We start from the raw sequence: 22,803 nt of genomic DNA, 5'->3' as shown, positions 1-22,803 counted from the left end.
TATTCCTGACCCTAGGCATCATCTCTACACCCCTTTTACTGCATCCTGGGAAGTGGCACCTTTGCTAAACGCCCCGTAGAAACCCTATGAGAGGGAGCCTCAGAGGATCCAGGGTTTCTGTTCTTAGAGGATGAGGTCCTGCTGGAACTAAAATTTAATTGTGTGCTGCATCACAGTTCTTTTAAACCTCATGCTTGAGTCATTATTTCTGAAGAACTTACATAATTGTTTATGTCCATAATGTCTTCTTTTAAAGGATTGTTTACAAGTATTGAGATTCTCTTAATTGTTGAACCAAACTGGGCATTGCTAAAAGTACATCTTCATCCTGGGGAAAAAGACAGATTGAATGCTCATGTATTTCTGATTGTCTCTATGTCTCTGCTTATCATGTGTTCTAGAGAGTTCGTTTCCCACATGAGCCTCTCAGATTGACAGAAGACATGAAACTTGGAAGGTCCTTTGAAATGCCAGTGGCAAAATAAAAATTTAAGTATCATAAGGGTTAGAAATATGAGCTTAAAAAGTAAAAAAAAAAACTAAGCAGATTAAATGTGAAGTCCTACCTTTAGCCCCCAAATAAGCATTTAAACAGAAAAGATATGACTTAATAGAAGTGCTTATGATTTCAAAAGCCAGTTTTAAAAATGCCAGCTTAAAAGAGCCAGAAGAATGAACCATCTATGAAAAAAATGGCATCAGTTAGTTTCCTTATCAGTAGTGGTAACAACTGCTTTCTGTACATTCCACACAGGTAGGCAACAGCTGTGGCATTTGGGCTAATTTTGAGGTTCCCTGGTGGCCCAGACAGTAAAGAATCTGCCTGCAATATGGGAGACCTGGGCTCGACCCCTTAGTCAGGAAGATCCCCTGGAAAAGGGAATGGCTACCCACTCAAGTATTCTTGCCTGGAAAATTCCATGGATAGAGGAGCCTGGTGGGCCACAGTCCACCGAGTCACAAACAGTCAGAAAAAACTGACTAACACTTTCACTTCTACTTTTCACTTTGGGTTAACTTCATAAATCTCATTTCGAGGAGATATTAGTCAGACAGAACAGGATCACTGGAATGGGTAAGGGTCTCAAATCCGTGTCTGATGATAATGACAATAATAGCAGCATCCATATATTGACCCCCATTGTGTGCCACTCTCTGGGTAGATGGACATTGTACTTGAAATGGCTTTGGACTTGGACATTTTCAACCCAAAAAACTCAAGGAGATGCTACCCTGCCCCCACCTAAACCTTAAACTCTGTGACGACAAGGACTTTTGTACATAATCTCCAGATGCTAATGATGATCACAATAGCTGCTTCCCAATCTTTGAAAAATAAATTTTGTTAAGTGGCAGGGAAAGAAGATGATATGGTTTCAGAAGGGAAATCGGATGAAATGGATTGACGTTACAGGGAGGCAAATGAAAGCCCAAATATAAACAAGAAATGTCTGTCACTTATTGGTACTCAGCAGTGACACTGAAAACCCTTATAAGGATGTCCATTTGCTCTTAAGTGCTCCTCTGTAGCTGGTAAAGTTGATGCTGTTCTCCTCATTTTATACATGAAGAAATCAGAAGACAAGTAAAAACTTCTCAAAATTCATACAACTAGGAAGAGAAAGATTAGGGTTATTGACTATAAAACTCATAGTGAAAGGGATATCGCTCAGTCGTATCTGACTCTTTGCGACCCCATGGACTGTAGCCTACCAGGCTCCTCCATTCATGGGATTTTCCAGGCAAGAGTACTGGAGTGGATTGCCATTTCCTTCTCTAGGAGATCTTCCCGACCCAGGGATTGAACCCGGGTCTCCTGCATTGTAGGCAGACGCTTTACCATCTGAGCCACCAGGGAAGTTATATAAAGCTCATATATTGTCACTAAGTTTTAAAATTATCCCTATCATTGGAAGTAATCTTTTATGGCCATTGGCTAAATGCCCATCTTTTGAGAACACATTTAGGCAATTTTCTGCATTGGGTGAAAGTGAGCCCTCCCTCTTTGATCCTTCAGGCATTCAGCACCAATGAGTCTGTTTGTCAAGTAATAAACTCTCATAAGAATGAATGTTAATGAACTGTGATAGGAGTAATAGGTGATGTTGTTTAGTCATTAAGTCATGTCCACCTCTTTGTGACCCCACAGACTGTAGCCCGCCAAGCTCCTCTGTCCATGGGATTTCCCAGGCAACAATACTGGAGTGAGTTGCCATTTCCTTCTCCAGAGGATCATCCCAATCCAAAGATCGAACTTGAGTCTCCTGTTATTTATAAATAAGTAAAGTTAAAAAAATCCTGCATACCGAGTGGTGCAGCCAAAAAAAAAATGTTTTTAATTATCAAAGTAGAGCCCTGTACCTTAATATCTGTTATGAACATAAACATGGGCTTGAAAGAAGCCAAACATTTAAAAGTAGAGACCAGACATTAGTTGAACATCTATGTTTTAGAGACAGTCTAGAAAGGAGCCCCTCCCAAGGAGGGTGGGAGGATGGCCAGGAACTCAGGTGTCGATGGAACAAGCAGCCGGTCTACAAGGGCTGGTGAGGAGACCAGCCCAAGCCCAGCAAGAGGTTTGGGGGCAGAGCAGTGGGGAATGTTGTGGGGTAGGTAGGAGGGGAAGAGCCTGCAGAGGGGCTTGGATTCCGGGCAGAACTCTCAGCCCTGGTGCTGTGGGCATCAGGAGCCACGCCGGATTCTTGAGTAGAGAAGTGGGCTGAGGGAAGCAGTTCTAGAATATGGAGAACACGCTATGTCAGGGAGGAAACGGAGCCCACGGCAGCAGAGAGAATAGCGCTTGTCTTTATTCTCTTCATTTTTTTCTTTTCTAAAACTTATTTTAGTTGGTCTACAATGCTGTGCTAATTTCTGCTGTATGGCAAAGTAATTTGGTTATACATATATATACATACTTTTCCATTATGATTTAACACAAAATATTGAATATAGTTCCTCGTGCTGTACCATAGGACCTTCTTTTTATCCATGCTACATATATACTAGTTTGCATCTGCTGTTCCCAAACTCCCAGCTGATCCCTCCCTCACCCTGCTCCCTGGGCAACCACAAATCTACAACGGTGGTTGTTTTTAGAAAGGAGATTCCTCTGAGGTTGACAGGAAGCTTTGTAGTATAGACACGAGTAACAATAACGATGTATGTGTACCAAGCAGCGTTCCCAGTGCTTTCGATTAATAGACACTCATTTATCCTTCAACAGTCCGTGAGGTAAGTAGTAGTATTATCGTCAGTCCCATTTCCCAGATGAGAAAACTGAGGCCTCTAAAAGCAATTGGTCTGAAGGCACCAAGAGTGGATGCCCAATGTTCAGCCTATGCTCACCTCACAGCCTGTGAGGTGTGTAATTAATCTAATCTGTAATTACAGATTACAGTGCATTAAAAATCATTATTTGATAATGTTACTATCTGGCGTCATCTAGCAGTTTAAGTCACAACGTGAGCCGACTGTTCTCAGAAGTGGCAGACACAAACCCATGGACAGGATTGACAACCTGATGTCCCAGAACCTGAGGTGTACGAGACAGACCTCAGGTCTTAAATTTCTATTCTAGTAAAGATGAAAGTCAAATTACATGTATCGGTTAGGTCTGCAGTTATTTCGTTTATGACCATGATCACTTCCTTTCCACATGCCAGCAGACCACATGTGTACCTTTTATCTATCCCCAGGGGCTCAAGACCTGGATCGTATCCGACTCTCCACCTATAGAACAGCATGCAAGCTGAGGTTTGTTCAGAAGAAATGCAATTGTAAGTATGCCGGTTCCTTGGGCCAGCTACCCCCATGAATCCTATAGTTTACATCTGTTACTTGGGCTAACTACTCCTGTGAATCCCATAGTTCACATCTGTTACTTGGTTTATTAAAAGTAGGCTTTCTTGCAAGTATGGATAAAAAAAGAAAAAAAAACTATGTTTATACAACAATAAGAGCTTATGATACAAAAATGGTAGAAAGACTTTTCCCAAACAATTCTGAATGACTCAACTGCTGAAGTATTGAAACAGATGAGCCTCTGGATATGTATCCTGCCCTTGAAATGGTTTAAATCCGGATGGATGGGTTTTCTTTTCCAAGAACTTTGAGTGAAGTCACTCAGTCATGTTCGACTCTTTGCGACCCCATGGACTGTAGCCCACCAGGCACCTCCATCCATGGAATTTTCTAGGCAAGAGTACTGGAGTGGGTTGCCACCTCCTTCTCCAGGGGACCTTAACTTTAGAAAATATCAACTATTAAGTCCTCCATATGTTTTTCTTTACAAATATAGGGAAATGTTTACAAGCTCCTGGAAAACATTTACGTTTCTTTCTGAAACTACAAAAATGAGTCCTTTGTATCAGAGCATTAACTACTTTTGCTTACGTCAGACCATAGCAAGAGAAGAGACAATGATACTTAAAGAAACAAACTTGCTTTAACTTTTTCCCAAATTTTAACATGTAGCAGCAAGCTGGCTCATCCGTCAGTGAGCAGTTTCACTTTCCATGCCAGATTATCACATTCATTTTCTCTTGAAAAATAGAGTGCTTCCAAGTTCATCTGTAGGAACTTACTCTTTTCTTTTTTGAAAATCGACTGCTATACAATTAATAACTGTTCTCATTTTCTAGTTAGTATTGCATGAATTTTAAAAATGAAAACCATAATGTTCTCCTGCATACATAGACATAGTTCTTAAATACCTAGCATGGGCATTAGGCACTTGGTGAATGTGGAAACCAGCCGCGTTTACATCTCTGCTCTCCTGGGATCTCTAGCAAAATGCTTCTTATGGCCCTGGGGGGACCACCTCCAGCCCCAGGCTTCTTAGTTTACAGCTACAGGAATACATCGGAGACATCTACTCCTCAGCTTGCTCATCTGCAGCTTCTTCCCCAGCTCTAGTAGCTAAAAATTGGGGGCTGAAATTTGGCTCAGGACAAGAAGGAAGAAAAAACCAGGTGGGTCAAATATCAAAGATGTGTTTTAGCTTGTTGTGCATGCGTGCTCAGTCATGTCCGACTCTTGGGACCCCATGGAGTATAGCCCGCCAGGCTCCTCTGTTCATAGGATTTCCCAGGCAAGAATACTGGAGTGGATTGCCATCCCCTCCTCCAGGGAATCTTCCCGACCCAGAGATTGGACCCACGTCTCCTGCATCTCTGCATTGGCAGGCTCATCACAGGAAGCTAAACCAGTTCCCCAAAATACAATAAAAGAACACTGCAGATGCAGGAAGGAACCAGGGATTGTGCTTGCGGTCCTTCATGTTGATAAGTCATACATAAAAGCCCTTTCAGAGACTGGTGGTAAAGGACCAAGAAAATGCTCGCACAAGAAAGCTTCCCCTCCCCCCTCAACCCCGTCACCTATATGTAAGCAAAAGAAAGAATCTCTGTGATTTCAGCAATGAAAATGATGGAACCCTCTCCCTTTTCCTCATTACCACTCCAATGGGCCTCAGTGTAGATGGAATTCTATCCTCATAAAGCTTTGCTACACAGAACCTTCCTTAGGCTACTTTCAGTAGAGATGGGGAACTTGGTGGATCTGGCCAGAGGTGATCAGGGACCTCCCCTAAAGAAAGTGACAAAATCAATGTGTATTTTAGCAAAGAAATTGTCAGGTATTGAAAAAGAGTAAGGAAGTGCTGTGTATTGCCTTGGGTGTTATTGAATATTTTTGGTGCTTATCTTCTCTCATTCACCAAATTCAGGGCTCTTCACAGTAGGGTCAATTTTTTTATATGTTGTTTATGTTTTACTTAAATTTCTGAGAACAAGACTGATGTTCAATAAATATTTCTCCTTGTCCATTTTGTATAAACTAGGCTATGAAATATTTTGCTGAAATTATATTAGATGCCAGAATAAAATATCTTGAGTGCTTTCCAAAAAATAATAAAAAGACAGTACAAAATGGTAAGGATAAATACATAGCTAATTAAATAAATAAGGAAAAGTGAGAAAGGAAGGAAGAGAGGGAGGGGGGAAGGAAGGGAAAGTAAAGAAAAATGACCCACATTGATTAGGCAACCCTGCAGCCAGCATTACAAAGGCCTCACTTGGTTGGCCCTAACTGGGTCCAGCAAACCACAGGCCATATCTCATTCCTCCTACTCTCTGATAGAGGCCCTTTCTCCTTTTTGGATACCTCCTTTTCCATTCCCTGCTCCCCTCATCCTTATTCCACATCCTGAATTATGTCATAACCTCACTGACTCTTTTGGAAAACAGTGGGGGAAATGGTGTTGATCCATCCCTGTCTATCCCTCTGTGCATCCACTCACTTACCCCTTAATTTAGGAAGCTTAAAATGAGCCCCTGCTCAAGGTTCCAGGAATAAAGCTGGAGTGAATGAGAGGTGATCCCTGCCTTACAGTTGCCCAAAGTCTAATTGGGTAGATGGATTTTTACACAGACAAACAACAGCATGTGGAAGTGTAATAAGGGCAGAGTGTGTGTGGGAGCAACAAGAAGGCAGAGCCTAGACCTAGGTGTGAGGGCTGCTGGCGGGAGTTTTCCTGGAGCAAGAGACACTGGGCTGAGTCTTAAAGAATGAGTAGACATTACACAAGGGAGTGTTATTTGCTTTGCAAGGTACCCTTATCAACTTCATATGTTTTAGAGAAAGGAAAGATATTACATTCTATACAAACTAGGCAAAACTAAGGCTCAAGGGGGAAAAATAAGCATATATTGAGTGCTCTGCTAAAATTAAGTTTCATATTAAAGTTGTTTCTACTTGTGTCAGAAGTCTTACATGCAAGCACTATGTGTGTTACTTAAGTTTTCCTTCCTGACAAAAAATATAACAGCTGTATTGAGGTACATGTAAAATGCTCACACAATTGGGCCTGGTTTATCTTCATCAAAGTTGAAGTCTTCCTTTTAGGAAGATAACCAGCAACACGGATGTATGTGACGTATTAGTCAACATTGAATATATACCCCTCTATTAGAGGAATTTATTTTCTGTCTGCCATAAAACCTAACCCACAGTGTTTTATGGTACCTGGTGTACTCTACAATAAAAGAAATAAGGAAAAAAATCCAGGAAGTATGCTTTTAAGGGCATCGCTTTATTGAAAACTCTTACACTGTATTTACTCATGGAAATCAATAGACCTTAACTGAGAACAGGGTGTTTATTTTTAGGCCCAGACCTTATTTATAGTTTGTATATTAACAAAACTAAGCTTTAAAACTACATAATGGAGGGAAAATGTAAAAACTGACACAAAGTCATCACCTAGAAAAAATATTTCTGGGTGTAACATGGGGTATATAGATTTTTAGGAGATTTCTTTTTTATCTAAATTTAAAGATCAAAAGAGCTAGTTAATTCCTCATATTTCCTTCCCCGTAGCCCTTGCCTACTCTGTTGCTAAAGTATTGATTCCTATCACTGACATTCATGTTCATTCTGTTTAATACAGTTACTGATGGATGCTTAGAATAGCTCATTGCCATTGTTCTGAAAAACTCCAAAGGAGAGGCCAGAAAACCGTGGCCTGTGGTCTGAATGTGGCTCAGCATCTATTTTGTATCAACCATGAACTAAGAATAGTTTTCACAGACGAGTATTTGATAATAGGGAACATCGATTCACAAGTCCGACTAAGCATAATGTTATCCTCCCAAAATAATTCCATTCTTCTCGTTGTTTAAAAATTGGACCCAAGACTTCTTTGGTTGTCCAGTAATTAAGATTTCCCCTTTCAGTGTAGGGGTGGGTTCGATCCAGGGAACAGGAGCTAAGATCTCACATGCCTCGTGGGCAAAAAACCAAAATGTAAAACAGAAGTAATACTGTAATGAATTCAATAAAGACTTTAAAAAATAGTCCATATCAAAAAAAAAAAAACTTTTAAAAAGTGCACTCAATTACTGTGTTTTTAACTTCATAAGTAAAAACGTGGACACTTGTTTTCTCTACTTAATATCTACACAGTATTACTATATAACACAGTGGTGCCTCTTGGTCCACCAAAAAAAAAAAAAATTTTTTACTAACCTCTGCTAGAAGAAAAGAGTTGTAAGAAGCCCGCTTTTAGTAGACTTGCTGATGTTAAGGAACAAACTAGTGGTTATCAGTGGGAAAGGGAAAGGGCTAAGAGGCAGTAAAAGGTTAAGAAGGTAAGAGATACAAACTATTAGGTATCAAATAAGATGCAAATAAATAAAATAAGCTTCAAGCTACACTGTACGACACAGGAAACACAGCCAGTATTTTATAATAACTATGGATGAAATGCGTGCTCAGTCGCTTCAGTCCTGTCTGACTCTTTGCAGCCCCGTGGACTGTAGCCCGCCAGGCTTCTCTGTCCAGGGGATTCTCCAGGCAAGAATACTGGAGTGGGTTGCCATGCCCTCCTCCAGAGGATCTTCCTGACCCAGGGATTGAACCTGCATCTCCTGTTTCCTGCACTATAGGTGGATTCTTTACCACTGAGCCGCCAGAGAAGCCCATAGATGGAATGAAAGTGAAAGTGAAGTCGCTCAGTCGTGTCCAACTCTTTGTGCCCTCGTGGACTGTAGTCTACCAGGCTCCTCCGTCCATGGGATGCTCCAGGCAAGAACACTGGAGTGGGTTGCCATTTCCTTCTCCAGGGGATCTTCCCAACCCAGGGATTGAACCCTGGTCTCCCACATTACGGGCAGACGCTTTAACCTCTGAGCCACCTGTGAATCACTCTATTGTACACTTGTAACTTATATAATATTGTACTGCAACTATATTTCAATATAAAAAAAAACGATTTTTTTTTTCAGGCAAAAGCTTCTTCTTTCCTTCAAATTTCTCCATAGGCTCTATTTTCCAACTCTGCTTCTTCCCTTTGCCATTCATCTTTGTACCTTGTCACACCCTCCCTCCCCTGCCATAACTAGCACATTTTCTAAAACAACAAAGAAAGGAATGTGTCCAAAAAAATAGGAAACAAAAATTGGCTATTTTATTTTCTAGGAGGACTGAAACAGAATGGGAACACATGTAAGAATTAAAGATTTTAAAATTAAAAAAATAAAAAACACTAAAAAAAAAAAAAGAAGAAGACATTTGCTAAAATTATTAATTTTTCCAAAAAAAAAAAAAAGGAGACTATGATAATATTTCCAATACTCCTTGCTAATCAGCAGTCTTCTCTTTCGCTTCCAGGTATCCTGCTAAATTTCCACAAAATAAATACCCTATATACCATTTACAAACATGTGAAAATGGCCACATCTCTGCCTTTATTTTGAACAAATAACCATCTTCTACTAGAAAATGATTTCCTCGGTCAGCGTTGACACAGTTAATGACCCAGATACCCTGTAATGTCAGCAGATCTGTTTTCAGAAATTACTCTGGAGTCAAGGAAACACGGCCTTAAGTTCATGAACAACAAAAGGCAACAGGAGAAATCAATGAGAAATCTCGAAGTCCTCCTGCTTAATAGTGAGAACAAAAAAGCAAGGAGACGAGAGGATCCTCTCCCCGACACCCACAGCTGACACTGCACCGTCTTTAGTTCTGCTTACAGTCTGAATTTTCTATCACTCATATCAATTAAAATTGAATTAAAATTGTGTTTAAAAGAAAAAGAGGACAAAAGGTATACATTTGCCTCTGGACTTTTACTATCTTTCCTCTAGTTAATTAAACATTTTTTAAAAGTAAAGTTTCCTTCATTCAGATATCATTTAAAGTCAGAACACATGCTTTTCTCTATAACTTCTCTAAACTTCTTTCAGGATTTCTTGTGAACCAAAAAAATAGAGTTGTCTATTTACTGTAATATTTCTCTACCACTGCAAAATTAACCCAAGTGAGTGCTATCTATGTCCTAGGTCCTGAATAAATACTCTCCTATGAATAAATGCTCAGAGGTTAAAGCACCTGCCTGCAATGCGGGGGACCTGGGTTTGATCCCTGGGTCAGGAAGATCCCCTGGAGAAGGAAATGGCAACCCACTCCAGTATTCTTGCCTGGAGAATCCCATGGATGGAGGAGCCTAGTGGGCTACAGTCCACGGGGTCGCAAAGAGTCAGACACAACTGAGCGAGTTCACTTTCACTTTATGAGTGAATGAATGTGCCCACTAGATTCACTTTTCACCTGCCAAGTGACTAGTCTTAGGCTGCAGGAATAGCCTGCATTAACAAAGGCTAGTATCACACTCATTTTTCTTCAAGCTAGTCTATCAACATATTCCTCATCCTTGTCTCATATTTTTTGTTGTTGCTTTTTCTTTTGGCTTTGTGGCACATGGGATCTTAGTTCCCCAACCCAGAATCGTACCGGCACCCCCTGCATTGGCAGCAAAGTCTTAACCACTGGACCGCCAGGAAGCCCCTCTGCCTCATTGTTAAGTGTGTGGACTTCTGGTTGCCTGTGTCAGTTTTTATCTTTGCTTAACAAATGACCACACACTTAGCAACTGAGAACAACGTTTATAATTACCCAGTTTCTGTAGGTAGAAACCCAACCAGCATGGCTGGACTCTCAGCTCAGAGTCTCATGGGCTGACCTCAAGTGCTGGCTGAATCTGTGGTTCTCACCTTGGGGCTCCAGGTCCTCTTCCAGGAGAACTGACTGTTGGTGGAATTCACATCCTTATGGGTGAAGGACTGAGATCCTTGTTTGTTGCTGACTGTCAGCTGGGGACTGCTCTCAGTACCTAAAGGCAAGTCACGTTCTTGCCACATGGCTCCCCACAACCATTCAGAGTGTGAATATCTGCTTCTTTATCCAGGTTTCTGGCTCTCTCCTCTGTGACCAACTAGGGGGGAAAAAAAAATTCTCTGCTCTTAAAGGACTCGTGTGCTAGGTCACGCCCACCCAGATACTCTCTCTATCTCAAGACAACTGATTTGGGACTTCAGTTACATCTGCAGTTACCCAGAGCAGTACCTGGATTAGTGTTTAATGGAATAACTGGGACTAGGTGTCTCTCCTTGACGTGCCAGGAACCTTGGGGTGGGGCCAAGCAGGGCATCCTAGGATTCTGCCTACCACATTGCCCAAAGTTTAAAGAAAAAACACAGGCAAGAGAAATAGCACCCCCTCCAAAAGATATGTGTTTAAAAGAGAAAGATAGGGACTTCCCTGGTGGTCCAGTGGTTACGACTTCACCCTCCAATGCAGGGGCTGCTAATTTGATCCCTTGTTGGGGAGTTAAGATCCCATATGCCTCGTGGCCAAAAACTAAATCATAAAACAGAAACAATACTGCAACAGATTCAATAAAGACTTTTTAAATGGTCCCCAGAAAAAATCATTTAGAAAGAAGAGATAGAAAGACTCGCTCCACTCAAAGAGCCAGAAGGAAGAGCAGGAATGTTCACAGGGAAATAAGTGACAGAGCTCAAACCCTTGGAGAGAACGTATCTTTATATTCTTCCAAATGTGTTTGATATACACTTTCATTCCTGATGTTGAGTCATTCTAGACACTTGTTTAGAACAAAGACAAGTGGATCGCACTAGAATACAATGTTCCCCCAAAATTTCCTGTAGGGAAGTCGGGGGTGACAGCAGGACATAAGCAAGCCGATTAAAGATGCCCGTGCACCAGGCGATGGGACACTGCTTCCCTCTGGGCATGCTGCAGCAATGGCAAAAATGTCTCCCCTTAATCAGGCATATTTCTGGTAGAGAAAAGCTATGATTTTAAAGCCCTGATGCTTCTGATGTGGGTTTAATTAAGGCTACTTCTTCCCATTAATTGCCTTTAAGCTCTTAAAGACCCAAGGCTTAGGTTACTTGTTAGTATTTTTATTTTCAGAGAATGCTGGAAACTTGATCTTCTCAAGCTGCTATGACTGCATATGCAACCTGTGAAGTAAGCTGACACCGGTAGTCTTGTTTCCAAACATCTGGATGTAACATCCATCAGCGTCCTTCTCTCCTGCTTCTTCTTTATGCCAGGAAGCTATGCCAACTAAGCACTTTCACTCTCACAGTTTAGGAAAGAGCATCATCTTAAATGCCGCAGTCAGTTGGGAAGGAGTGGTATGTAAGGAGGAATATCTTTTCAAGTTTCTCCACCCCCAACTAAAGGAGGCCAGAGAGCGATTCAGTGACCTTCCCTTAGTGATCTGCTAAGCTCTGTTCCTGGGAGCCTGCGGTATCAGCCCAGGGCCAATCAGCAGAGTGATGAAGCAATACCCGGGGGTGTTCTCCTGCAGCCCGCTCCCAGGATCCCTGGGCTCAGGAAACACAGAGGAAACAAAGACAGGAAGACAGGGGTGGAAGAATGACTCCGCCCACATAACCACACCTGTGATTATGCAGGAAAATCCTTCCTGACACCCTTGATTTCCTCTCAGTGAAGCTTTGTTGGCATTTTGTCACCATTGTTAACAAACATTCAGACATTTATTCATTCATTCAACAAATAGGGGCTGAGATTTATTGGGCTCCAAGCATCATGCTTGGGCTTCCCTGGTAGTTCAGTGGTAAATAATCCACCTGCAATGCAGGAAATGGAGGGTTCAGTCCCTAGGTGGGGACGATCCCCTGGAGAAGGAAAAGGCAACCCACTCCAGTATTTTTGCCTGGAAAATTCCATGAACAGAGGAGCTTGGTGGGCTACAGTACATGGGGTCACAAAGAGTAGGACATGACTGAGCAACTAAACAGCAACAAGCATTATGTTTAGACCATGGGTGGCGAGGGGAGTCTGGTAATTTTCCTTCATGTACAAATTTAGTATTAGAATAACCTGAAGTTTCGAATAAATAGGATGTCTATTTATAAACACATTTAAAACCTATTTATAGGACACATCCTATTTATTCAGAGTTTCTGAGTCTGTGGATATCAAATATAGATATACCCTAAAACTTTGCTGTTAGGTTGGTGCAAAAGTAATTGCAGTTTTACATTGTTGAACTTTGCCATTTGGTACTGGAATACACTCCTAAATAAGGATGGTTATGTTATACATCATTTTATTTTATTTTATTTTATTTTGATGGTTTAGTATGGTTTATTAAGCTGTGCCTTAGTACAGACGCTGGGGCTTGCCCATGGTGCTCTTAATGTACAAGGCCCTGACGTTCTGCCAATTTTTCTTGAGCAATGATACCAGGAAGTTGACAGCTAAGTGGATGTTGTACACAAGCTCATCATCTGTCATCTTCACGTGGCCAACAGCCACTGCCAGACACAGCACCTTCTTCATCTGGAACTTGATCGTGGACTTCACTTCATCAACTTTGGCCACCATGTTCTCATTGTGGGTCAGCAAGGAAGGGAACTTGCCAGCCTTGTTCAGGCCTGGGCCCAGGATTCGGGGGATCTGCTTGATCAGAGACTCTGAAGCCAAAAAGGCATCATATTTCTTGGCCAGCTTCTTGACCATTTTCTTATTCTTGTTGAGTTTTTTCAGTGCCTCGATGTCCATGTGGGGGATATCCACAGCCTTGGCCTCATCACAATGCTGCTGGTCCCCCAAGACACACACAGAGAACTTGGGGCGGGGAGTGGACTTAAGCCTGACGGTGCCTGAGAAACGTTTGTCCTTCTGAGGGTCATAGTTCTTCAGGCTGATCAGAAGCGCCACCGTCTCCAAAAACTTTCTGCGCTTGCGCTGGTTCCGGCGCAGGACTTCCTGCACCGCCTCGTAGAGGGGGTCGCGGGAGACTTTGCTGCTCATAGTTCCCTGCGCCGCGATAACCGGAAAAGCTGTTATACATCATTTTAATGCACATTTCTCACTTTATGTTTTTTGCTAATGACTCATTACTTGCTGTTTATTTTAGAATAGGGAAATGATGTTAGACAAAAGGTAAATTAGAGCAATTTTCTTATTCAAGTTCAAAATGGATTGTAAAGCAGTGGAGACAACTCACAACATCAACAATGCACTTGGCCCAGGAACTGCTAATGAACGTACAGGGCGGTGATGGTCAAGAAGTTTTGCAAAGGAAACAAGAGCTTGAAAATGAGGAGTGCAGTGGCCGGCCATTGAAAGTTTACAATGACCGACTGAGAGCCATCATCAAAGCTGATTCTCTGATAACAACATGAGAAGTTGACCAAGAACTCAATGTCAGCCATTCTATGGTCATTTGAAGCAAATTGGAAATGTGAAAAAGCTTGATAAGTGGGTGCCTCATGACCCGAATGAAAATTTAAAAAAAAAAAATCTTTTTGAAGTGTTATCTTCTCTTATTCTACGCAACAACCAGAAACCATTTCTCAATCAGTTTGTGATATGTGATGAAAAGTGGATTTTATACTATAGCCAGCAATGACCAATTCAGCAGCTGAACCAAGAAGAAGCTCCAAAGCACTTTCCAAAGCCAAATTTCCACCCCAAAAAAGTTCATGGTCACTCTTTGGTGGTCTGCTACCTGTCTGATCCACTACAGCTTTCTAAATTCCAGTGAAACCATTATATCTGAGAAGTACGCTCAGCAAATCAATGAGATACTTGCAGCCAGCATTGGTCAACAGAATGGGCCCAATTCTTCTCCATGACAATGCCCGACTGAGCATCACACAACCAATGCTTCAAAAGTTGAACTACTTGGGCAATGAAGTTTTGCCTCATCCACCATATTTACCTGACCTCTCACCAACCAACTATCACTTCTTCAAGCATCTCAACAACTTTTTACAGGGAAAATGCTTCCACAACCAGCAGGAAGCAGAAAATGCTTTCCAAGATTTCACTGAATCCTGGAATAAACCAACTACAGGAATAAACCAACTTATTTATCATTGGCAGAAATGTGTTTGTTGTAATGGTTCCTATTTTGATTAATAAAGATGCATTTGAATGTAGTTATAATGATTTAAAATTTACAATCTGAAATTGCACTTACATTTGCACCAACCTAATATAATAAACCTATATCTAGCCTATTGGTCCCCTGAGCAAATTGCTGTTTTCTGAAGGAAAAAAAAAAAAAAATATATATATATATATATATATGAAACTTATACATTTGGTGATTAAAAGAAACCAAGTGTATCTATAGCTACTGAAATGGATTAAGTCTGTAGCTATTTTTATTCTTTCATGGTGCAGGACTAAGACTTCTGTTTTACCTCCTTTTCCATCAGGAATTGTGAAGTTCTGTTTGATCCAGTGAGGAGTACATGATACAAGAGATGCTGAGTAGCTTCTCTTGGGAAAATACCAAGTGAAATCATATTACTGAGAATTCAATTTCTAACTTCCAAATACTAGCAGAAATTGAAAGTCGCTCAGTCCTGTTCCACTCTTTACAACCCCTTGGACTGTAGCCCACCAAGCTCCTCTGTCAATTGGATTTCCTAGGCAAGAATACTGGAGTGGCTTGCCATTCCCTTCTCCAGAGGATCTTTCCAACCCAGGGATCAAACCTACATCTCCTGCATTGCAGGCAGATTCTTTACTGTCTGAGCCACCAAAGAAGCCCAAATATTAGCCGAGTGCCCTGATAAACAAGTCACTGTCCCATAATATCTGCCAAGACTTGTCATCAAGATGCAATCATGAGGACCCCAGGCCTGCTGCAAAGCTGAGAACAGTGACACCAGCCCTCAATTTTTGGCTTCCCAGGTGGTGATAGTGGTGAAGAACCTGCCTGCTAATACAGGAAATATAAGAGACATGGGTTCAATCTCTTGGTTGGGAAGATCCCCTGGAGGAGGGCATGGCGACCCACTCCAGTATTGCCTGAAGAATCCCATGACAGAGGAGCCTGGCAGGCTACTGTCCACGGGGTCACAAAGAGTCAAAAATGACTGAAGGGACTTAGCACGCCCTTAATTAACTCAGAAAAATAATGAATTTCAGTGTAAGGTTAAGTACAATTCATTTCAAATTCAACACTGATGAATAAGATAGTGATGTTATATCGTGGAGATTACCTTGAGGAAACTTTGCATGACGGAACAGAATCTACTTAGAAAGCGGTCATAATCATCATTTTGTTCTCATTTATTATTCCGGGAGGGTCCAATCAGTGATGGGTAGGGACTTGACTAGACGCTTTAGCGTGTATTTCCCCAGGAAGCAGACTCCACAGTAAGACCCTCGTGGAAGCAGTTGGTTTGGAGAGTGAACCCAGAGAGGGAGGAAGGAAAGTGGATAGACGGTGCAGGCACTGCTGAGGAACGCTGTGAAATGTCCGAACTATCCACCCGGGGTGAAAAGGAGGAGGCACCAATCCAGCTACTCTGTCCTGTATTGGCCAAGGGTGGCCCATGGGGCGGAGTTAATGCCCCCGAGCATCTGGGTTGCCCTGTGCGCATGTCAGGCAGGGTCTGCTATTTGTGTTAGAACTTAGCTGCTGCTGCTAAGTTGCTTCAGTCTTCTCCGAAGACTGTGAGACCACATAGACGGCAGCCCACCAGGCTCCTCTGTCCCTGGGATTCTCCAGGCAAGAACACTGGAGTGGGTTGCCGTTTCCTTCTCCAATGCATGAAAATGAAAAGTGAAAGCGAAGTCGCTTGGTCGCGTCCGACTCTTCGAGACCCCATGGACTGTAGCCTACCAGGCTCCTCTGTCCATGGGATTTTCCAGGCAAGAGTACTGGAATGGGTTGCCATTGCCTTCTCTGGGAACTTCGGAGCCTAAGGCAAAGTGCTGTCTGGTTGCAGCTGCACCAAGCTGGTCAAAGTCTGCGTCGTGATGGTCGCTTCTGCAGGGGCTGCAGAAAAAGAAATGAAGCCAATATTTTGAAAAGACACAAAAAAGTAGCGTAAAACATCACTGCTGTATACCTTGGCTCTCTGCTTTACAGATTTTCTCATCGGTATTTTCCACTGATTTTTAAAGATTTTTCTTTTTTAACAAAAGATAACTTCTCATTTCTTGACCTAACTCAGGACACCTATAAGTCATCTGTACTGCTGATGAGCTATCCAGAGCTCTCCTCACCCTACATGAGGAGCTCTCCTAACCCATCTTCCAAATAACTGGTCATGGACTAGGACACTGGGTTAGAGCTATTTTCTACATAGGTGTGTGTGTGTCACTCAGTTGTGTCTGACTCTGTACGATCCCATGAATTGTCTCCTCTATCCATGGAATTCTCCAGGCAAGAGTACTGGAGAGGGTTGCCTTTTCCTTCTCCAGTTCTACATGGGTGATGAAGTTCATTTTCTGCCTTCCGCTCCAATACTGACTCTCATCCTACAAAGACAATTAATTATATGTTTAGACAGGACAGAGTGCAAAAAAACAAAAAGAAAAGCAGTGGTCCCCAACTAATTTCTGCTTCCCCAGTCCTCCACACCCCTGTCTGCTTTGTCTATTAGCCTTCATCTTGGTGGAATAAGCAGGTGATGCAGGATCGCTGAGAGCAACAGCCAGCAGGGGAAAGTAGAAGACAGTTCCTCAGGCTTGCCAGCCCATGGATGCTCTTTCTCTGGAAATGCGGCTTCTGGTATCTAGTATTCTTGGCCACCTGCTCAAGTCATAGACTATAAGGAGTAATAAAGGTACTGTGAAAAGCATGCTTAAGGAATCTTACTGAGCTTTCTTCGAATATTGAAATAAAGGGAGAACTTCTCAGGATTATATGTAGCCTCTGGCAAACAGGAGGTGTTCTACCCTATTCCACTCACCGGGCATCATCAACCAGGCTTTAACAAGATATTATGCAAATTATTGTTGTTCAGTCTCTCAGTCGTGTCCAACTCTGTGACCTCATGGACTGCAGCACGCCAGTCTTCTCTGTCCTTCACCATCTCCCAGAGCTTGCTCAAATCCATGTCCATCGAGTCGGTGATGCCATCCAACCATCTCATCCTCTGCTATCCCAGCATCAAGGTCTTTTCTAATGAGTCAGCTCTTCGCATCAGGTGGCCAAAGTATTGGAGCTTCAGCTTCAGCATCAGTCCTTCCAGTGGATATTCAAGGTTGATTTCCTTCAGGATTGACTGGTTTGATCTCCTTACAAAGATAACCAAGAAATAGTTGTCCATGTTGTCCATTTGCTTATAGTTTAGGGCTATGATTCTTCAGCTTTTCTCTCTGTGTATAGATTGACTGGTTTGATCTCCTTGCAGTCCAAGGGACTCTCAAGAGTCTTCTCCGATACCACAGTTCAAAAGCATCAGTTCTTCAGCACTCAGCTTTCTTTGTGGTCCACCTCTCATATTCATACATAACTACTGGAAACCATAGCTTTGACTAGTCGGACCTTTCTCAGCAAAGTAATATCTCTGCTTATTAAATATGGGCTTCCCGGGTGCCTCAGTAGTAAAGAATCCACCTCCAAGCAAGAGATATGGGTTCAATCCCTGGGTCAGGAAGATCCTCTGGAGAAAGAAACAGCAACCCACTCCAGTATTCTTGCCTGGAAAATCCCATGGATAGAAGAGTCCAGTGGGCTACAGTCCATGGGAATCACAAAAGAGTCAGACATGACTTAGTGACTAAATGATAACAACAGTCTTTGGGAGAATCTGGTGAAACCCAAGAACCTTTTCCTCCCATGACCCTAACCATAAAATTTACTTCATCATTTCTGAGTCTCTCCTCTCCCCTAAAGTCCAATCAAGGGCTTATTTTAAAAGTGTCAGGAATAACTGTCCATTAATGACTGCAGAGTGTCATAAATGTTCTAATAGATTGTGAATGTGTCTGGGAGCAAAAAGGGAGAGAGTAATTCCACCTGAAGGTATCAGAAGTGGTTTCCTCAGGGCACATAAGTGCATGACATCTTGAAAGATAGCAGACTGAAGACTATGCCCGATGAAGGGAGAGGGCTTGAGTAAAGGCTCATATGAGAAAGCCAGGGGCACATTGCAGAACTGCAGGGCATTCCATATGGCTGAAGCGCAGGACTCTTGGGAGAAGCTAGAGACTAGTGGGAGCTGAGGACAAAGATGACAAGACTCAAGTCCGAACTTTGCTTTTCACGCTTAGAAGCTTGAGTTTCCCCTCTAGACAACAGAGGACGGCATGAGCAAAACTGAGCCTTAAGACATTTCTCAGGACAGACGGAAAAGGGCAGAGACTGGGGTGAGACAAGTGAGACGGCATGCTGTAATAATCTACGTAGAAGGCAATAAAAGCCCAAAATAAGCAGTAGAATGAAGAAGCCTATGCAGAATTATCTAGTGAAATCTAAAATGACTACCCAGAGGGGAGAGGAGATACTAGGTTCTCTCACTTCTAAGATCATTAAATATATTCTGAACAAAGTTAATGCTTGCAGTGAGAAATTAGTTATTGTTCAGATCTTTCTTTTCATTTACCTCCTCATTATTTTTACAATCCTGGGTACAATACTTTGAAAAATAATAGGCTTAATAAATGCCTGTTCAATTGAACTTAGTTAAATTTAATTTACAGTGTGACATCTATTAGGCCAATGGTTATTATACCTCATTTTGAATAATGCTACAAGTCTACAAACACAATTTAAGGAAAACTGAACACTTTTTCCTAATAGGCAATTGATTTTATACCAAAAATATATTGTGGGCCTTTTCCTGATGCTCTGGTATATCATCCACCTTAACCAGGAAATTAAAGTGAAACTAAAATGTTATGTTTGTAAGAAATGATGGTTCTCCCCAAGGATCCTTAACAAAGGGAACCATCTTGGTGATAAAAGCATGTGTTGGGAGCCAGGAAGGGGTTGAGTTTGGAAGCATAAAATATTTGGTGAACTACTCAGGTATTGTTTAGATTCATATTTTAGAAAAGTATATAGCTCATGGCTCACTAATGGAGATCAAGTCTGAAAATTGTCTTTTACTAACATTTTCTTTCTGAACTCAGTGTCTGACTAATGTGAATGATGGCTAATATGTTCAATGTAATCACATCAAAACACATTTGTTGACCTTGGCAAACCATACCACTTAGCTGAGTTCCTCCCTAACAACTTTTTAAACACTGTCTGTCATGATCAAAGACCTAAATAAAGGCATACAAATAAATTATTTATTTGAAAAAATGTTAACTGGCCAATTTGCACATGGCTTTCTCCACCTCAGTGTTCCTGGGATTCCCATGATACTTTAATATGAATTCATCGGACTCAAATAAGCATCAGTTTTCTCTTCTTTCTGTCTCTCATCTAACTCCATCCTTTAACTCTTTCTCCAAGGCAGTGGTTCTCAAGCTTCCTTGTCTTTCAAAATAACCTTCAGTTCAGTTCAGTTCAGTCGCTCAGTTGTGTCCGACTCTTTGCAACCCCATGAATCGCAGCACGCCAGGCCTCCCTGTCGATCACCAACTCCCAGAGTTCACTCAGATTCACGTCCATCGAGTCCGTGATGCCAGCCAGCCATCTCATCCTCTGTCGTCCCCTTCTCCTCCTGCCCCCAATCCCTCCCAACATCAGAGTCTTTTCCAATGAATCAACTCTTCCCATGAGGTGGCCAAAGTACTGGAGTTTCAGCTTTAGCATCATTCCTTCCAAAGAAATCCCAGGGCTGATCTCCTTCAGAATGGACTGGTTGGATCTCCTTACTGCTGCTGCTGCTGCTAAGTCGCTTCAGTCGTGTCCGACTCTGTGCAACCCCATGGACAGCAGTCCACCAGGCTCCACCATCCCTGGGATTCTCCAGGCAAGAACACTGGAGTGGGTTGCCATTTCCTCCTCCAATGCATGAAAATGAAAAGTGAAAATGAAGTCACTCAGTCGTGTCCAACTCTTCGCAACCCCATGGACTGCAGCCCACCAGGCTCCTCTGTCCATGGGATCTTCCAGGCAAGAGTACTGGAGTGAGATCTCCCTAGGAGCTGCTTAAACATGGGTGTGGGTGCCCTGGCCATGCTCCAGGCCTGTGGAATCAGAGAACACACTTGAGACCCACTCACTGGGTCTCAAGATCACCTCTGGTTTTCGCTGCTGGACTGGTTGGCTATAGCTAGGGATCTGAATTAGCTGACATGGTAGTTGGAAAATGAAACTCAGCATTAAACTTTGCAGGATATATTCTCAGTCTCTCCATTTACTAACTAAAAATTAGAGAAGTCTTCTACACTGGGCAAGAGAAAAGGTTACAAAGGAATAGACCCTGCTTTCCAGTAAACCCCAGCACAAACTCCGCTGACCCAGTCAGGTCAACACAAGATCCAGTTACACCAGTTCACTCAGTGCTGTCTGCCACTGGTCCCTTGCTGGTTTTCTTCCTGGGGTATGCCCCCTCCCCTCAACCTCATCTCCATGTATTCATATACTGCTGTGATTTAGGAACCAGCTTGAGCCCTGCTTCCTCCCCCTCTAAAATCTTTCCAAAGTCTCCAGCCCATAGTAGTATCCCAGTACGTTGAGTTCTAGGAGTGTTTTTTTTTTTTAAATCTGCTCTATGAATATAGACTTTTGATAACATAGTGTCTCTTATAGAGCTTCAGTTAGGCCTTCTGAATGTGTCTCTCCCATGGGAATTGCAAGCTCTTTTATGGCCAGAGTCTCATTGTGTTAAATCACCAGTCACATTAAACATGGGATGTGTTGTAGAATCTTTAAAGTTTCCAGGTGGGTCTAACCTCTTTCAAAAATACTGTTGTTGTGTTTCAGTCACTAAGTCATGTCTGACTCTTTGCGACTCCGTGGACAGTAGCATGCCAGCCTCCTCTGTCCTCCACTACCTCTCGGACTTTGCTCAAACTCATGTCCGTTGAGCCAGTGATGCCATCCAAACATCTCATCCTCTGTCACCCTCTTCTCTTTTTGCCTTCGATATTTCACAGCACCAGGGTCTTCTCCAGTCAGGTGGCTGTTCGCATCAGGTGGCCAAAGTACTGGAGTTTCAGCTTCAGCAACAGTCCTTGCAATGAGTATTCAGGGTTGTTTTGCTTTAGGATTGACTGGTTTGATCTCCTTACAGTCCAATGAACTCTCGAGTCTTCTCTATGGATTCTCATTTCTTGCTTTGTTTTCCAACTCCGTTTGTATAAGCATATGGCAGTCTTTCTCCATATGTCAATGCCTGCACATACAATAGATGTGTGGTAAATAGTGATACATTGACATTTTTTCTCATGAGCTGATGCTCTCTTAATTTCAGTGTAAATATTTGATCTGAAAGTGAACTAAACTAGTCATCACTGTGATATAGTCTCCCATGGGTTTTTATAACATCATATCAGTTAAGAGGAAGACAAACATGCATTATAGGGGGAAAATGTTTGTATTAAGGGACAAATAACTTTATAACTGACAGAGTGGAGCAAAGAATTGAAAGAATTTGGGGAGGATTTTTATAATTCCATCTGAATGTGACTGTAAATTTTAATACCTCTTTTCTCTCAAAAATAAGAGTAATGCCTATATATATATATAGTGCTTTACATTTTTTACTGTTTTCCATCTTTGTTATTCTCAGGACTTACAAGGTAAGAAAGGTGAATATTATTATTCTTATTGTACAAATGAAGAAAGACTTGAGTCCCAATCTACTAGGTCCATTTTTTTTCATTGTAAGAAAAAAATAGATTGTTGTTGTATACTTAACGCACTTGTTTGTTGCATATCTCTATTCTTCACTACCTACAAGTTCTATATGATCAAGGACTTGCCTGTCTTGTTCACGCTAATTCTAGAACCCAAAACAGAGCTGCCACATAATAAGGGCTGAATAAATAATTAACGTATGAATGAAGTTTTATTCTCTGGAGTAGAAGGCTAAGGAAGAAGGCTCATCAGTGGCTTGGGGCCCTGAGTTTGAAGAGGACCCTGAAGTCGTTCCTGGCACTTGCAAGGGGATATGTTTCTTTCCTCACCTCCTCACACCCCACCCCTCTGGCAGCCTGACTCACACATGAAACTCCTTAAAAGCATTTTTCCTTAAAGTCTACTTGGCATTTAAAACCCTGAATGCAACGTGCCATTTCAGAGCTAGA

General features: G+C 42.0%; 2 protein-coding genes across 6 annotated transcripts in view; one reads left to right on the top strand and one right to left on the bottom strand.

Annotated features, from left to right (window-relative positions):
• Positions 1-22,803, top strand: part of DTNA (dystrobrevin alpha) — a 311,634-nt gene that overhangs the window by 170,059 nt on the left and 118,772 nt on the right. For all 5 annotated transcript variants that reach the window (XM_052660451.1, XM_052660449.1, XM_052660448.1 and 2 more), the window contains exon 4: positions 3,696-3,776. In XM_052660451.1, coding sequence (XP_052516411.1) covers positions 3,696-3,776 — 81 coding nt within the window. The remainder of the gene's footprint in view (positions 1-3,695; positions 3,777-22,803) is intronic.
• Positions 12,971-13,653, bottom strand: LOC128067424 (60S ribosomal protein L10a-like). The gene has a single exon (XM_052660453.1). The coding sequence runs from the start codon at positions 13,651-13,653 to the stop codon at positions 13,000-13,002; it is 654 nt and encodes a 217-aa protein (XP_052516413.1). The 3' UTR covers positions 12,971-12,999.

This window comes from Budorcas taxicolor, chromosome 22, assembly GCF_023091745.1.
Source record: "Budorcas taxicolor isolate Tak-1 chromosome 22, Takin1.1, whole genome shotgun sequence".
NCBI classification, from domain to species: Eukaryota; Metazoa; Chordata; class Mammalia; order Artiodactyla; family Bovidae; genus Budorcas; species Budorcas taxicolor.
Note: the sequence above shows the minus strand (reverse complement) of the source record. Positions and strands in the feature narration are given on the sequence as shown.

Bases quoted from the DNA above. Each gene is read 5' to 3' on its own strand.
- LOC128067424 (XM_052660453.1), bottom strand. From the start codon at position 13,653: ATGAGCAGCAAAGTCTCCCGCGACCCCCTCTACGAGGCGGTGCAGGAA.